General features: G+C 39.8%; 1 protein-coding gene across 1 annotated transcript in view; it reads left to right on the top strand.

The window, feature by feature from the left end:
• igf2r (insulin-like growth factor 2 receptor) overlaps nt 1-18,146 on the top strand; it is a 227,071-nt gene that overhangs the window by 79,725 nt on the left and 129,200 nt on the right. Inside the window, exons 9-12 of the mRNA XM_041211704.1 lie at nt 3,419-3,614; nt 11,279-11,382; nt 12,551-12,715; nt 14,951-15,109. Of these exons, the coding sequence (XP_041067638.1) occupies nt 3,419-3,614; nt 11,279-11,382; nt 12,551-12,715; nt 14,951-15,109 (624 nt within the window). The remainder of the gene's footprint in view (nt 1-3,418; nt 3,615-11,278; nt 11,383-12,550; nt 12,716-14,950; nt 15,110-18,146) is intronic.

Here is an 18,146-nt window from a genome sequence, read left to right as displayed (position 1 = left end):
CCAGGAAATGATGGCATTCCATCTGAAATCAACAGAAGTTTAAAACCAGCACAGCTGCAGCATCTCTGAGCTTGTCTCTACTGGAAGGAAAGAATTGTGCCTCAAGACATGATGCAAAAATAGTCAGTTTGTACAAGAGGACTGCAGTGACTGCAAAAATTACCAAGACATCTCCTTGTTAAGTATTGTGGGGAAGGTCTTTGCTGCGTTGCTGTAACCAGATTGCAGACCCTGGCATCACGCATCTATTGAGTCTCTGCGGCTTCAGAGCTGGCAGATACATTTGACGTGATTTTCTCACTTTGGCAGTTACAGGAGAAGTGCCGTGAACAGCACAGACCAAACTACATTGTGTTCATAGACCTGAATGAGGCCTTCGCCCATGTTTCTGTTGCACATAAACTGTTGCAGAAAATAAGGTGCCTGCCTGGGCTCCTGGGTGTCATTTTTTCATTCCACTGAAAACATGCAGAGTTTTGTCAGTTACAATAAAACTTAATTTAAGGCCTTCTGGATCAGTGCGGTAAAGTAGGGCTGTGTCCTGGTGGTTAAATAGCTGCCATTCTCCAACTCTTAGACAAATATTGGGCATCTCTGGGCAAGACCGTGCCAAGTGTGGAAGTACACTAGGGAGCCCAGCATGTTTACCCTAGAATCAGTGGCATCTCCGTTGGCTGGGTCATTACGGCCATGTCCCCAAAGACGTGCTGTGTGAGGAGCTTGCTATCGGCACAAGTCCACCAGGTCTCATGTCTGCAATACAAGCATATCTGCAAGCAAGACTTGAAGTTGTCCAGGATCATAGTCGACGCATGAGAAGTCCTTGCTGCTGACCAGAGCACCTGGAGACGAACAGGGAGGATGTGGAAAAAGCAGAGGGAAGAGAAATGACCAGATGATGGAAAAGGGAGCCTGACAAAGGAAAAAATAGAGTCGACCTCAGGCCCACGCCACTTGTGAATCGGCCTCCACAGTCACAACAGACTATGTTCATACAGAAGTGACATACGCAGTACGTCACCTCATTAGACGGATGGATGCCTAACTAGGTTATTGTTATTAGGGAGGCATGAATAGACTGAATCTCCCTTTTGAATGGTAAGATCGTGGGGTGACCTAACAGTGGCTTTTAAAATTATAGGATATTTTGCTACAGTGTGCTACGGTTCAGTCATGGAGTCAGGATTGCTGTGGCAACATGCACTTTTACATGCAAGTTGAAGCCTGGAGCTGTAGTGATGGTAACGGTGCCAACATTCTTGCTATCACATGGCTGACCAGGAACCTCTGCCACTCTTACTGTTTGCTGTTGTCATGTGTTGGAAGGATTTGCAGCTTGATACTCAACTTGTTTGGCTGTATTATAAATGCACCATCCTTGGATATCAAGCCCTGGGGCGGGGCTCAAGCTGGAGCTTGTGGCTCATAGGGACTCTATTCACTGAGCTACAATACCACCTGTGTCTGTCTTGTAGAGAGCAGCAATATTAAATATATGATAGCCACCAAGAAATGAAGTGGGGAATTCAGAAGAAACTTCTTTACCCAGAGTGTGGTGCGAATCTGGAATTTATTACCACAGATCAGTTGAAGCAAATAGCATAGATGCATTAAAAAAGCTAGATAAGCATATGAGGGAGAAAGGAATTTAAGTTTTGGTGATGGGGTCAGCTGAGAACTGAGAGGAGGCTTGAGTGGAGCATAAATGTTGACGTGGATTAGTTGGGCTGAATGGCCTGTATCTTTGCTGTATATTTTGTGTAATTTTATATAATACAGACTTTAACATTTGAGGGCCAGATTTTACACTTTGGTCCCAATCTGTAATCAGCACAAAGCGTGCTAGTTTGCTGAAGTGAAAATATGGTTCAAGTTTCCGCTCACTTATTTGCATATCATAGGAAGCAGAATCTACCATGAACCAATTGGGTTATTTAATAGGATGCTTGTTTTCTTGCATTAAAAATATTCCTTGATGTACTAGAGTGGTAACCTAGTGCTGTTTATTGATATTGATATTGAGATGAGTTGATCATAGTAAGTAAATATCTTAGTGTCTAGTCCACCACCTGTGGGTAACCCAATTTTAAATACCTGAAAAAGCCTTTTAAAAATAATACAGGACCAGTTAATTTAATTGCTGTATACTTCAGTTTTGGGTGTCAATGGCAGGGACACTCCTTTGGATTAATTAAATCTGGGTGTGTGGCCACTTTTGTAGGAGGGGCCTGCTTCCAGTGCAATTCTTTTTAGATCAGTGTAAAAGATCACAAACTTTATGATGGGCATAAGTTGCGCTTAAAATTCCTCAATCTTCTACACTGATTTGGTTGCATTGCCTGATAAAACCAGTACAAAGCAGAAATCATTGATTTGAAACATTTATATAATTTCTGTAATGGTACGTTACTTTTCGGACAAGATGAACACTTTACAGAAGAACAAGCAAATGTATCTGCTGGAGTTTAGAAAAATAAGAGGCAACTTGATTGAAGCATGTAAGACCCTAAGGGGGCCATGACAGGGTGGATGTGGAGAGGATGTTTCCTCTTGTGGGAGAATCTAGAATCGTGGGTCACTGTTTAAAAATAAGGGGGTCGCCCATTTAAAACAGATGAGGCAAAATCTTTTCATTGAGTGTCGTGAGCCTTTGGAACTCTGCTTCCACCACCGTTTCAGGAAGAAAGCCTTGAATATTTTTAAGTCAGAGGTGGATAGATTCATGGTAAGCAATTGGGTGTTGGTTATCGGCAGTCGGTGGGGTGCAGATTTCAAGTTACTATTAGATCAGCCATGACCTTATTAAATGGCAGAGCAGGCTCAAGGGGTTGAATGGCCTACTCCTCCTTGTTCGTATGTTCATGATGATTATAACCCTGCAAACGGTGATAACTGAACCATCAGCACTACAACTCAGTGCAGGATATGGTAATAGCTGCAGTTACCAAATTGTGAGCAGTAATAAATGGATTTTGAAGTCAAATAAGCTTCACTAAAGTTGAAACTTTGACACCAAATCAAATACCTTAAACTCTATACCACCAGGGATAACCATATATCTGAGGAAAAACGAGCTGAGATTTTTGTAAGGCTTCTTAAATGTTAATCATTTGAGCCATTGTTTAAAATCTAGTATAAGGGACATCAGTTGGATTAATTCCTCAAATAATTGAGAGTTTCCAAGTGCACTTCTTTTGACAGATTGTTAGGAAGAAGGCTTTGAGGGATTTAGATTATTATAGTTACCATTCACTGCCTTTAGGAGCCAAGTTGGAGGCTGTATTTTATGTAATGTGTTTAAACAAGTAGATTTAAGGTGACGGCCATTCTATTACCTTTTTAAATGGCTTTTTTGGATGCCACAGTTTTAAATACATTCCTGCTCCCATGTTTCAGTGCTTAAATTTTTTTTGTCCAGCCTCTAGCAATCCATATCTTGTTATCCCCAAGAAGAGTGATGACACCACTGATGACTACTACTATTACCTGAACGTGTGTGGACCAATCAGTTCTGGGGGCTGCAATGATGTGAAGGGTTTCATAGCGTCATGTCAAACGAAAAAAGAGGGTTCTTTCCATAAGGTTGCAGGGCGATATCAAAATCAGACACTCAGGTATGTAGTTGTGTTGTTTTATTTGATTGGTTTAGATCAGGATGTCAATCCCATTTTAAATGGTGGGCCTGACCTGAGATCCTGTGACTTGCAGCACAAGTTCTTAAAATAGAAATAACTAACATTTTTATATTGATATTTCTATTTAGATTTTATATCCTACATTGTAACAGTGACTACACCTCAAAAATACTTCATTGCTCGGAAAGCACTTTGGGGTCTTTGGTTTAGATTGTTGATATTCATAATACAGAATACTTGTGTTCTCACTTAATTCCAGACATGGAAAAAACTCTTGTTCCAAAGGATTTCATGTTGGGATAATTTGGCAAATACCAATATTGGAAAAACTTGTTCTTCAAATGTTGTACTGCAGTTCAGTAGAAATAACTTTCATTGTTTTAAATGTAAATAAAATGTCTGAAGGCACTTCAGGAGCATTGTTAAACAAGTAGACAGCAAATCACAGGAGATATTAGAAAGGGTGACCAAATGCTTGGCCAAGTAAGTGGGTTTTTAAATAAGTCTCTTAAAGGAGGGGAGGGAGGACAGAAGTTTAGGGAGGGAATTTCAGGGGCTGAGACTGGTAAAGGCACAGATGCCAGTGGGGTGGGTTGGGGGGGGGCACGGTGTGTGAGACAAATGAAATTGGGGTGCCCAAAAGGCCAGATTTAGAAGAACTGAGTTCTCAGAGGGCCTTAGATCTGGGGAGGTTACAGAGATGAGTAGGATTGAGGCCATGGAGGATTTGAACATAAGGATGAGAATTTTAAAATCAGAATTTGTTGCACCGGGTGTCAGTCTGTCAACAAACATTGGGAGTGATGGGAGACAAGATTGGAAATTCTTGTTTACACACACGTGTCCCAAACCAAGTGAGAATTTGATGCAAAGGACCTCAGGTTGGGATAATTTGGGGCTGTGCATTGATAAAACGTGATAACTACATTTCCAATGTTGATGTTATTTGATTGGCGCACTGCAGTAAAATAACTTCCTTTTGGGGCTGCTTTGGTACATAATGCATGTTGACAGAAAATGTTGTGCTGAAAATTGTATACTTTTCGAATTCACAACTGCCTGGAAATTCCTTTTGCAGTTCAGTAATTTGGCCCATATACCATTTTGTGGCACCATATCTAAGTCCCAATACTCAGACATAGTGATTTAAGAGTAGGAAAACGTAGCAAGTTACATCTTACTCTGGAAAAGACATTTCTCCCACAGCTGAAGCTTCATCTCTGATGCCCGAATGTTGCAATAGTATTCTGTCACCAGCTGCTTGTGGCCCTGCATTCTTCTGATGAGAGTTCAGGTCCTTAGTAACATCTACCATGAAAGCAAGAATTTGAAGCCATTCGTTGTCATGAGTCAGAGTATCATCTTTCCATTTCTGATGAATGAACAGTTGAATCTCCCTACATAATTTGGGAAAACATTACGGTGCAGCCACCAAACTGGCTGTCCAAGTTTCATATTCTTCCGACAGATGGCTGAACTTTCAGTGGTTGAGAGCTGTGCTTCAAATAAAATTTTAATTTCAGTGACCACATACATAAGTTCATTTTCACCATTTTACCACATAGAGCTGCAGCTTGTAAAATGCATTGAAAAATACTGTATTTCTTATTTGGGTTGCTGACTTGCAATTTGGTCTTCGCTTTGGATACCATTCCACCTTGCCTGACAGTCCGGTGCCCCCTCTGTGACCACGCTCCCATCTCTTGTCCAGTCTCTGTCCAGTTTGTCTGGAGACAAAGTAATTGATTATGTCTCATCAAACATTCTACAAACTCCTGTGTTATGCACATGTTCTCATCAAGCTCCAGAAATTTATATTGCTCGCTGAATCATATCAATTATATGACTGCTAACACCAAACTGTGTTGAAAAAGCAGCAAAGGACTTTACCCTGAAATTGACTGTTCAAATTCTCTCTCAAATCCCTTTTTCTTTCTTTCTTCAATATGTAGTTCACGCTCTGCCCCAGGTACATCTCTTAACTCTGTTTGAATTGGCCTGTCTGACTTCTACCCTGCTCACACCACCAAGACCAGACACCTCCCACTTGTCAATATCCTAAAAGCCACCATTTTGATTGTGACATGTTACCTTTCCCTGCTCCATTTGACTGCACTGTCGTGTTTGCAGTGGACCACATCATGCTCCTAAACAAAACCCAATATGTTCAAACCCAGTCATTGTATTCTATCATATGCTAAATCTCGTTCATTCAACACCTTTGCCACACTAGCTCTCTGTCCCACAGTAAATTAAATTTAAATTTCTTGTCTTCAAATCTTGCCCCTTCCTATCTCTGCAACCTCCTATTCCATCCCACCCATCCTGTAGTCTTTGATTCATTGACTCTGGCTTACTGTGTGTTTTCTACACCTTCCTTTCACTTCAACAGGAGGTAGAGCTGTCACTCTGGGGCTCTCTAGTCCCCATTTGTTTCTCCATTCTCTGCTTCAGAAAATTTCTCAAAGTTAGCTGCCTGCCCTTGCTAATTACTTCCTCTGATTTTTTTTCTGTTATTCCATTTTAGCAGTGCCTTGGGATATATTTTGCACTTGAGGTGCTATGTAAATATCAATTGTCGTGAACCTAGGTGTTGTAAGGAAAAATAAGCTGCATCTGAACTGGGCATTATATGATTTGAACCTCAAATTAGATAAATTGCTTTCAAGAAAGTCAAGTGTGAAAGGGAGGTAAAAGGAGCACAAGAATGAGGAGGGAAAAGTAAACCCAAGCAAAAATAATGCAAAGGTACTAAACAGTGCAAGAAAAACATAGCACTACAGTTAAGAGCCTTTTGCCTGAATGCTGAACACATTCAGACTAAGACTTGAGATATAGCTATACTTACCAGTGTGAAAATATGACATACTAGGAATAAATTAAAAATGCAAGGACTTTGACTATTGCAGCGATGAAAGTGGATATGTTCTACATCAGCCCCCTTGGTACATGCTGAGTGTATATTTTGGGAAATTATGCACTTCCACTTGTAGTGTTTCACTTAATTCTACTGGCTAGAAAGTAACTGGTTATGTTTATAGTATCTTGATATGTCTGCAAGACATATGCCAAGAGCATGTGGAAAAAATTTCCATAGAGTTTTATGCTAATAATTGCTATCCAATTTCTGGTTAACACACATTATTGAAGGCATTGTGGTAGACCTAGTGGATAAGTTAGGCACACATGAGGCTACCAAATATCCATGGCCAGAAAGCATATCCTCTACAATGGAAAGATGAGAGCCACTGGCTAAACAATTACTCGCATTCCTGAGGTGCCTGTGTGACTGCAAGCAAATGCATACCCTATCTAATTTAGAAAAAGTGATGTCGGAAACCAGGCAATTGTACAAATCCATTTTGCCATCGTTTAATTGAGTAAAGGTTGAGGAAATAGAATAGATTTCAAAGGAGGACATCCTGATGCACATGCAGTGCTTGGACTTTGAGGGAGCTATAGATAGTTGTATTCAGTGGTTATTTTGGCTTCAGAAAACTTGGGCTTAAACTATGCCTGGTAAACAACTAATGAAATTAACAGCCGGATAAGCCCAGGGTAACACATAGGAATGGACAATCCGATGTTAAGACACAAGTCTACAATAGATTTTTGGACACCAAGAGAATCGAGGAATACGGCTACAGGCTGCCTTACCAAATCCTTTTGAAAATCCAAGTGCCTTCTCAACAAATTATTCCTCATCTCATCAACAACAACCCCTTGTGTCCGCAATGATCCTCTCTTGCGGGTGGCTTGGTGGAAGTGAGATATCAATGGTGCTGGGTTTGCAGACGGTTTATAAGCCTGACCTTAGCCTTGCAGCCCATCCTAAAATGAGAGTGTTGGGTGGTGGCAGACTCGAGCAGCTACCCTCTTTCCATTTCTCTTGCCGTTCTCACTGTGACTGCTCTTGTTGATTGGAAGGTCTTGACACCATTTTCGATAATGGCATGTTCTAGAATCTGGCAAATACTAGAAAATTGAAACCAGTGCATTCATTATCTTTGCAGCCATCTCTTTAAAACCTGAGGGTAGAGGCCTGAAGGTCCAGGGCATTTTTTGGCTTTTAGTCCTATTAATTTCTCCTGTACTTTTTCTTGAATTTTTAAGTTCCCTGCTGTCATTAGACATTTTGTTCCCCACTAGTTAGTTCCAGTATGTTTTGTGTTTTCTACATTGAAGACAGTTGGGCAATATTTGGTGCTATCATTTCCTTGTTCCCATTGTACTACCTTCTATTTCTCCCTCTAGTGAATCCATATTTCTGCTAGTCTTTTTCACATACTTGTAGAAGCTCTTGCAGTCTGCTTAAATATTTCTTGCTACTTTACTCTGATTCTATTTTCTCCCTCTTATTTCCTGCACCCATACGCATTGGAATTTAGAAGAACGAAAGGTGATCTTATTAAAACAAGACTCAGAGGGGACTTGGCAGGGTGGATGTCAAGAGGATGTTTCCCCTTTGTGAGAGATTAGAACCAGGAGACACAGTTTTAAAAATAAGAGGTCACGCTTTTAAGACAGATGAGAATTTTTTTCTCAGGGCCTTAGTATGTGGAGTTCTGTTCCCCAGAAAGCAGTGGAGGCTCGGTCATTGAATTTATTCAAGGTTGAGTTGGAAAGATTTTTATTAGACAAAGGAGTTGAGGGTTTTTGGGGATAGGCAGGAAAGTGGAGTTGAGGCCACAATCGGATCAGCCATGATCTTAAATGGTGGAACAGGCTGGAATGGGCCAAATGGCCTTCCCCTAAGTCCTATGTTCCTGGTCATCTTTCAATTTCTAAAAAGCGTCCCAAAATCAGGCTTGCTATTCATTTTGGCAAATTGTAAGCTTTTTAATCTAACACCATACATCTAGTTAGCCAAGGTTGAGCTACTTTTTCCCTCCTATTTTTATTCAATAATTATTTTTGAGAATTATGAATTATTTCTTTAAATATTTGCCATTGCTTATCTTGTCATATCTTTTAATTTCCCAATTTTCCTTGACAAACTTGCCCCTCATACCAATGTAACTAGTTTTGTTTAAATTTAAAACCTCAGTCTTGGCCTTAACTATATCACCCTCTAATTGTGAAGTTTTAGTGTGTGATCAGTCTTCCCCAGTGGATTGTTTATGATTACTAATTAACCCTCTCTCATTACACAACACTAGATCAAAAATATCCTGTTCCCTCATTGGTTCTTTGACAGAATCTTTTAGAGAATGGTCTTGAATGCATTCTGAGCTCTTTCTGCAATCTACTCTTGCCAGTTTGGCTTGCCCAGTATCTGTAAAGATTAAAATCTCCCACAATTATTGCATTATCCTTGTTGCACATTGCTCTAATTATCTGGGGAGGGGCGGGGGACCTTTTAAACTGCACTCATATTGAATCTGTATCCTGATTTTTCTAAGCTTCCTCAAAACTGTTTTACCTGATTCTTTATTATCAGGGTTACCCTCCACTTTTTCTGTTTTGTCTATCTTTTCTAAAAGTGAAGTACCTTGGAATATTTAGTTTACAATCTTGGTCACCCTGCAACCATAACTCTCTCTGCCATTAGTTCATCTATAATTCCAATATAGGACCCTAAGTTTTAGCTGCTTAGTTTTTCCTTGATGAAACCTTTATTAAATTTGAGTGAAGAAATTTCTTCCCACCTAAAGGTTGTGAATCTTTGGAACACTGTACCCGAGGGGATTATGGGTGCTCCATCATTGAATATATTTAAGGCTGGGATGGACAGATGTTTTTGGGGGCCTTGGAATCAAGGGATATGGGGTGTTGGTGGAAAAGTGGAATTCAAGCCCAAGTTGAGCCATGATCGTATTGAATGGCAGAGTAGCTCGATGGTCCATTTGACCTATTCCTCCTGTCTTGTGTGTCATGTCCCTTCCTGAAACACTGCTTCACCTTTACACAAATCGCTAATCTCTACCGGCTTGATTTTTCTCTTTAGACTTGCAGATCATCCTTAGCTGAACTCTTTTTTATTTCCCTCCCCCTTTAATTTAAAACATTATCTATCCCCCTAGTTATTCAGTTCACCAGGATGGTACCTCCACGCATCCCCCCCACCCCCCAACCCTCCCCCGCCGCGTCTGATTTAAGTGGAGGTGGACTCAATGGATCAAGTTTCTTTTTCCTCAAATTGATGCCAGTACCCTGTGAATTGAAATTCCTGCCTCCTACACTACGCTACACGTTTTAACCCTAGAATCTGTTTGCCCCTTTGCCAATTTGCGCATGACTCTAGCAGTAATCCTGAGATTATTAACTTTTAAGGTTCAGCCTTATACTTTGAACCTTAGATCCTCAAACTCAATCTCAGTACCATATCATTAAAAACCCAAGTAGTGGATGCTATCTTTATACTGGGTGAGACTTTTAAACTGGATGGGCAAAACATTGAAAAGATGATCAGTGTTATTTTGGCTCCTCCAAGTCACTTTTGGCTCATGCAGTCCCTGTATTTGGCAATCCTTTTAAAAGCTCACTCAAGCCTTCATGGATCAAATTTTGGGAATTCTTAGTTCTGAAATATGTCAGGTCATGTAAACCATTCCTAAATCGCCTTTAAGCCAATAAGTTTTATTAATAAATTCCTTTTTGAACAAAACTGTTCATGAAATTCAGCTGAATTTCATTGTAGACTCTGCCACATCTATCATCATCTTTGCATAGTGACTTCTCAGTGTACCAATAAATCCAATAGATGAATAGCTTTTGCTTTAATAGAAGTAGTGGTGTGGAGTTGGCAACTCAGCCTGTGATATGAGCCATGTTAGGTCCATCAAATGACTTCATCATTAGGTAAGATTGGAGAATCACTTGAAGCTATGTATAACACAACTGGGTTGAAATGATTTTTTTATTGAAATTAAGTAACTGAGTTTGTGGTGTAAATCTGGGATGAAAAGCTTTGCATGGGCTGTTGAATTGTAGCCTTGACTTGTTTGCTCTGAGACCAAATGAAAGCAGTTGCAGTGATGTGACGGTGGTGTAGTGGTTATGTTACTGGATTAGCCATCTAGAGGCCTAGACTAATGCTCTGGGGACATGGGTTCAAACCCCAACATGGCAGATGGTGGAATTTAAGTTCAAAAATATAAAGCTAGCCTCAGCAATGGTGACCATGACAACTATCATTAATTGCCATAAAACCCCATCTGGTTCACGAATATCCTTTAGGGAAGGTTATCTGCCATCCTTACCCAGTCAGGCCTTCAGACCCACACCATGTAGTTGTTTCTTAACTGCCCTCTGAAATGGCCTAGCAAGCCACGCAGATAAAGGGCAGTTAGGGATGGGCAGCAAATACTGACCTTGCCACTACATCCCATGAAAGAAAAAAGATAAAATTGAAGAAAATTAACTTATTCATAGGAGATTGTCAGTGTATAAGTTGGTGAATGTCAGTGTTTCATTGACCCTTGGGGTGTCCCTGCTATCGGGATAAATAACTCAGTAGCAACTTTAAAATTAGTTGATCTAATTCTGATATGTAATATTATTGCACTTTGTTGCAAACATATAGCTGGCTACATGGTTTAGAAATAACTTAAATAGCCTGTTTCACGCTTGGAAATGTTATTTTAAGTTGAAATGCCATTAATAATCTTTAGGTTGTGCATTCAAGTTTTTTTGCACTCCAGGTATTCAGATGGTGATCTTACTTTGACGTACCCTGATGGCAGCTCGTGCAGTTCTGGATTCCGACGAATGACAATAATAAACTTCCACTGTAATGAATCAGCTGGTAAGGTTAATACAAAGTATGTGCTGTTTTATTATGCATATACCAAATAGCCTGTCTTAGGGCATGAGAAAAGTGAATTGTAAGTTTAGTTTGTGTTAAGCGTTATTGAGGTTACATTTCAATTAGCAGCTATTCAAGCTTGTTCTAATACTAAGTTTCCCAGTCAAAATTAAATTTCCATTTGATTTGTGACTATTTTCTACATATGTGTTGATAATTGTCCATTTGTGGTTGCCTGATAGTTTAGGAGTCAGAACTGCAGAAGCAGTGGGAAGGTTAGACTTTTGATGGTCGTTGTGGAATAGGAAGGATATTTCTACTTTACAGGCTAAGACCATAACAATCACTATTTCAAATGGTATTATCCTGATGCAGCCTTAACTGCCGGTGTCAACTTTATTCTGGCTTGGTTGGCTTTGTATTCTTTACTAAGCCAATGCAATGCTCACATAATTTATCATATTTGTCAAATTGGTGGAGGGAATGAAGATAAAATTAGAGAATCTGCACAGAAACAAGGCACTCAGCATAATTGATCTATGTCTACAAAATGCAAGCATTCTTCCACTCTAATTACTATTTCCCATGCTAGCCCCATATTCCTCAATTGCTTTCTCTTTCATCAGTGCATGAAGCCGCCTCTTAAATCTACCAATGGTGTCTGTATCTATCACTATGTGGCTGCATGTTCCACATTCTCACCACTGAGATTTCTTGTAAATTCTTTATTTAGAGTTTAATGTTGCACCATCTGAATAAATATTTTTTAAAGTTGGTGAGAATTTGTAATGTTGCTAAGGATAGAAGATTATTACAGAAAGCAGTGAGCCCTTGAACAAGATGATCAATCCAGAAGCTTGACACACTAATCTACCTGGTCGTTATCCTGTCTTCAACTTTTTTCCCTGTACTTTTTAATTGGGCACTTCACCTAGATTTGTAAACATTTTTTTAAAAAATTAACTTTTTTTATATTCTTATGCATGAGTTAGGACTTTGTTATAGCATTGCATTTCTCTAAGCTGTAAACCTATGATGAACTGAATTGAGTATTTCGATAAGACAGGAGTTTAAATTGAATGCATTGTATCTGTGTAGACATCTGTGTGAATCTGTTTTGCTGAACAGCCTAAATCTACATTACTGTATTTATCTATCTTTCCTAAAGCCAATGAAGGAAAGGGTAAACCAGAATTCAGTGCTGAAGTTGACTGTACATATATCTTTGACTGGGGTACAGAATATGCCTGTGTGAAAGAAAAAGAAAACTTGCTCTGTCGGGTTTCTGATGGAAGGAAACGATACGACCTTTCCCCTTTAACTCGATATGCAGGTGAGGTTTCCAACTTTCAGCCATTTTGAAATTGTTAAAATCGGTTTTTGTTAAAGATTTTGGCTTGCCCATGGCACTTGTCCATCTTGTATTGATCAGTTTTTGGTGTGATTCAATAAACCAAGAGTAAATTTTTAATTTTAATTTTTTTGACTCTTACTAGACAGTTGAACTATATCGCGAATGCACTTGCAGAGAGTACAAAAGGAAAAATAAGATCCATTGATCTAAAGGAGAGTCCAATAAATATTCCATAATACTGTTTTTGTTTAGATATCTGTCCTTGTTCTCTATTGATGCAGATTTAAAATTTGTACAGTAGGCTGCATTTACGTTGTTCGCTCCGCCTCGCAATTTTTTTTTACAGGTATAGAATCATAGAAAATTTACACGCAGAAGGCCCAAGGTGTCCATGTCAGTCATTGGAAAAAACACTGAAATCCCTTTCTTGCACTTGTTCTGTAGCCCTGCAGGTCATGGCTCTTTAAGTAGACGTTAAAGTACTTTTAAATGTGGGATATTTCTGCCTCTACCATTCTTTCAGGCAGAGAGTTCCAGATTCCTGCCACCCTTGATGTAAAAAATGTTTCCTCATCTTCTCTCTAATTAAATCTATGCCCCCTGGTTTTTGACTCCTCTGCCAGGTTAAATGGGTTGTCCCTGTTTACTCTATCTGAGCCCCTCAGTCTTTGCACCTCAAATTAAGTCAACCACCATCATCATCATCCTTTGCAAGGAAAAGAAACCCAGTTTCTTATAGCTAAAATTTTCCAGCCCTGGCAACATCCTCATAAATGCCCTTTTCGCCCTGCTTAGTGGAATCCTATCTTTAATGTGGTGACCAGAACTGTATGCAGTACTCAAGCTGTTGTCCAACTAGTGTTGTACATTGTTCTAGCATAACCTCCCTGTGGCTTTTATTCTATGCCTCGACTAAAAGGGAAGCATGTCATATGCTACCTTAACCGCCTTGTCAACCTGTCCTTTACATATATGTGGTTGTATACTCCAAGATCCCTCTGACCCAACTCATTGTCGTCCTCATTTGTTGTGTATTCCCTTGCCTTGTTGCACCTCCTAAAATGTATTAACCCTCACTTCTCTGGATAGAATTCCAGTTTCAGTTTTTCTGCTGAACTGACCAAAGCATCTATATCTTCCTGCAAACTAAAACGTTCTGCCTCTCTGCCAGCCACACAGCCAATTTTTGTATTCTTTATCATGCCCTGCACATTTAAGTCTAAATCATTAACATAAACTATGAAAAGCAAGGGATCAAGTAAAGAGCTCTGCACAACCCCACCGGTAACACAGCCTTCCAGTCGCAGATACACCTGTCAACCATTACCTTTTGCTTCCTGCCATGAAGCCAACTTTGGATCCTATTTGGCATTCCCCCTTGAATCCCAAGGGCCTTTACTTTGTACCAGTCTGTCATGAGGACCTTGTCAAAAAAAAGCCTTGCTAAAATCCATGCAGTTCGCCACCCCACTGCCCTCATCAACCTTCCTTTCTACCTCAAAAAAATTCAATCAAGTTAGTCAGATGTGACCGTTACTATAAATCCATGATAACTTGATTAATCTGTGCCTTTTTGAATGAAGGTTTATACTGTTCCTCAATTGATTCCAATAATTTGTCCACAACAGAAGGTAAAAGCTCTATAATTATTCTGGTTATCCCTTACTTCCTTTTCAAGTGGTACATCATTACCAGTTTTCTAATCCTCTGGTACCATTTCTATAAACAGGGAGAATTGAAATATGATGATCGGAGCCTCTGAAATTTCCTCCCGTGCTTCTTTTAACAACTTTGATATATTTCATTCAGGCCTGGCGGTTTATTTATCTTCAAAGGCGTTAAATCCTTGACTACTTCCTCTCTTACAATGTTTATTCCATCCAATATTTCACACTTCCTCCTTTTGATTGTGTTTGTCATTTGACGACAAAATTAATCCTGGTTTTAAACTAATCCTGGTGAAATATTTGAATATGAAGCTAGATCTAAGATGTGACCAGAATCAGGACCTGTCCAAACCATTAAATGATGTATAATTTAAATAAACTGAGAGCCCTCTTACAGATGAAGCCTTCACGTGAAATGTATGCTCAAGTTAAAGCCATTACGCAACAGGCTGTGATGATTGACTTTTGATGTGAATTTGTGTTGGTTTAAATTGCTGCAACTAATCCTTCTTTCAAAATAAAATTTGGCAATTGCATTGATTTGCAGCAAAAGAAGTTGATGAATCTAATGCCCACAACTGGGAAGCATTGGACAGTGGTCTGGTGAAATCTGACCGAAAACAGATCTATATTAATGTGTGCCACAAAGTACTTCAGGATGGTGGAGCTACAGGATGCCCTGAAGATGCAGCAATCTGTGCTGTTGGTAAGTCAATAAGTTGCTTATGTTTCAAAAAAATTGTGTTTTATTACATAATCATTCTATTGAGCAGACACTGGTTTGCATAAAAAATTAGTTGCAAATGCCTTGTAGTGTTTTACACATGGAGGGCTCCCGGAAACAATAAGGAGAAGTTGTTATATTTGTCAGTGCAAGTTCCACAAAATGTAAAAATACAGTAACAAAAACATGCTGGAAACAAACAATAATGTAGTCCGCATCTGTGGAGAGGGCAGAAAAGTTCACATTTCCAATATAACACTTCATGAAATTTTGTTCGTTAGCAAATGGCAACCCATTTATATATGGTAAATTTGTATTTATTTTTTAATAATGTCACACATCAAAGTAGGTCATAGTTTACAAGAAAGAGTTGTGAGAAAAATGGACAAATTGTAAGTGCAAGATATATAAGATGAGAGCAATGTACGCTGCAGGACAGTAAAGACAGGGCGTTTTGATCAATGCTGATCTGATGGAATTGTACAGTCAATATCGATAAACCTGTCCCTTAGGAGTACAGGTTCAGACTAGCTGGTGTTTCTCTAGCATTTTCTATTTCTAAATTGCAGACATGTGGCTTTTGGGCTAGGAAATGGCAAGTAACATTCCTGCCACACAAGTGCCAGGCAATGACCATCTCCAACAAGAAAGACACTAACCATCGCCCCTTGACATTCAATGGCATTGCCATCTTTGAATACCCTACTATCAACATCCCAGGAGTTACTGTTGGCCAGAAACTGAATTGGACTAACCATATAAATGCTGCAGCTTCAAGAACAGGTCAAAGGCTAGGAACCCTGTGGCAAGTAACTCACCTCCTGACTTGCCAAAGCCTGTCCACCATCTACAAGCCAGAAGTCTGGAGTGTGATATTTTATATATGGCTGATATTTCATAACGCTCAGCAAAAAATTATCCCGGTCAAAAAGGAGGACTCGATGAGAAGGATGAACCACCCGTGGTTAATGAAGGTGGCCAAGGAGAGTATCCAATCAAAAACTAAGGCATACAAAGTGGTGAAAACTAGTGGTAGGCCAGAGGATTGGGAATTTTTTTCAGAACCAGCAGCAGATGACTAAAAAGCTAATAAAGAGGAAGAAAATTAATTATGAAAATAAATTGGCAAGAAATATAAAAACAAACAGCAAGCACTTCTATGGGTATATAAAAGGAAGTGAGTAGCTAAAGTGGGTGTGGAACCCTTGGAGGATGCGACTGGAGAATTGATAATGGGGAACCAGGAAATGGCAGATAAATTAAACCAATATTTTACATCGGTCTTCACGGTGGAGGACACTATAAATGTCCCAAAGATATCAGATAAGCAAGGAGCTAGTGGGAGGAATGATCTTGTAACAGTCTCTCACAAGGGACAAACTATTTGACAAACTAATGGGACTAAAGGCAGACAAGTCGCCAGGATCTGATGGCCTGCATCCAAGGGTTTTAAAGGAAGTGGCTGCAGAGATAGTGGAGGCATTGGTCGAAATATTCCAGAACTCGCTGGATTCCAGGAGGCTCCCAGCAGATTTGAAAACCACTAATGCGACGCCTCTGTTCAAGAAAGAAGGGAGACAAAAAACAGGAAACTATAGGCCAGTCAGCCCAACATCTGTTGTTGGGAAAATGCTAGAGTCCATTATTAAGGAAGAAATGGGACATTTAGAAAAGCTTAATGCAATCAAACAGTCAACATGGTTTTGTGAACGGGAAATCATGTTTGACAAATTTGCTAGAGTTCTTTGAGGATGTAACAAGCAGAGTTGAAAAAGGGGAACTGGTAGATGTGTAGTTTATTTGGATTTCCAGAAGGTGTTTGATAAGGTGCCACGTAAATGGTTATTGCACAACAGTTCATGGCATTGGGGGTAATGTAATGGCATGGATTGAGAATTAGTTAACACACAAGACAGAGTCGAGTTAATGGGTCTTTTTCATGTTGGAAAGACATAACTAGTGGAGTGCCACAAGGATCAGCCCTAGGGCCTCAATTATTTACTACCTATATTAATGACTTGGAGGAGGGAGCAGAGTGTAATGTATCCAAATTTGCTGCTGATACAAAAATAGGTGGGAGGGCATGCTGCAAAGAGGATATAAGGAATCTGCAAAGGGATAGTGATAGGTTGAGTGAGTGGGCCAAAACTTGTCAGCTGGAGTTTAATGTAGGAAAGTGAGGGGTCATGCACTTTAGTAGGAAGAATCAAAAGACAGACTATTATTTAAATGGAGAGAAACTCCAAAAAAGTGCAGTACAGAGGAATCTGGGTATTCTTGCACATGAAACACAAAGTTAGCATGCAGGTGCAGCAAGTAATTAAGGCGGCAAATGGAATTTTGGCCTGTATTGCTAGGGGGTTGGACTTTAAAAATAGGGAAGCCTTGTTACAACTGTACAGGGTATTGGTGAGGCCGCACCTGGAGTACTGCGTATAGTTTTGGCCCCCGTATTTAAGAGAGGATATACTGACATTGGAGGCAGTTCAAAAGAGATTCACTGGGTTGATTCCTGGGATGAAGGGTTTGACTTATCAAGAACAGCTAAATAGGTTAGGCCTTTATTCATTGGAGTTTAAAAGAATGAGGAATGATCTTATTGAAACATACAAGATTGAGGGGTCTGATAAGGTAGATGTTGACCAGATGTTTCCACTAGCGGGGGAATCTCAAACTAGGGGACATAGTGACAGAATAAGGGGATACTCATTTAAAACTGAGATGTGAAGGAATGACGGTAGTGCATGTCTGGATTTCTCTACCCCAGAGAGTTGTGAAGGCTAGATCACAAAGTATCTAAAGAGGAGGTAGATAGATTTTTGAAATAGTAGGAAGTTGAGGGCTATGAGGAGCTGGCACGAAAGAGGAGTTGAGGCCTGGGGCAGATCAGCCATGATCTTATTGAATGGCGCGGCAAGCTGGAGGGGCTGAATGGTCTACTCCCCTTATGTTCTTATGTGATGGAATACTCTACACTTGCCTGGATGAGTGCAGTTCCAGCACAAGAAGCTTGACACCA

This window comes from Carcharodon carcharias, chromosome 2 (genome assembly GCF_017639515.1).
Source record: "Carcharodon carcharias isolate sCarCar2 chromosome 2, sCarCar2.pri, whole genome shotgun sequence".
Lineage (NCBI taxonomy): Eukaryota > Metazoa > Chordata > Chondrichthyes > Lamniformes > Lamnidae > Carcharodon > Carcharodon carcharias.
The sequence above is the reverse complement of the archived record's forward strand: the minus strand, read 5'-3'. Positions and strand labels throughout refer to the sequence as shown.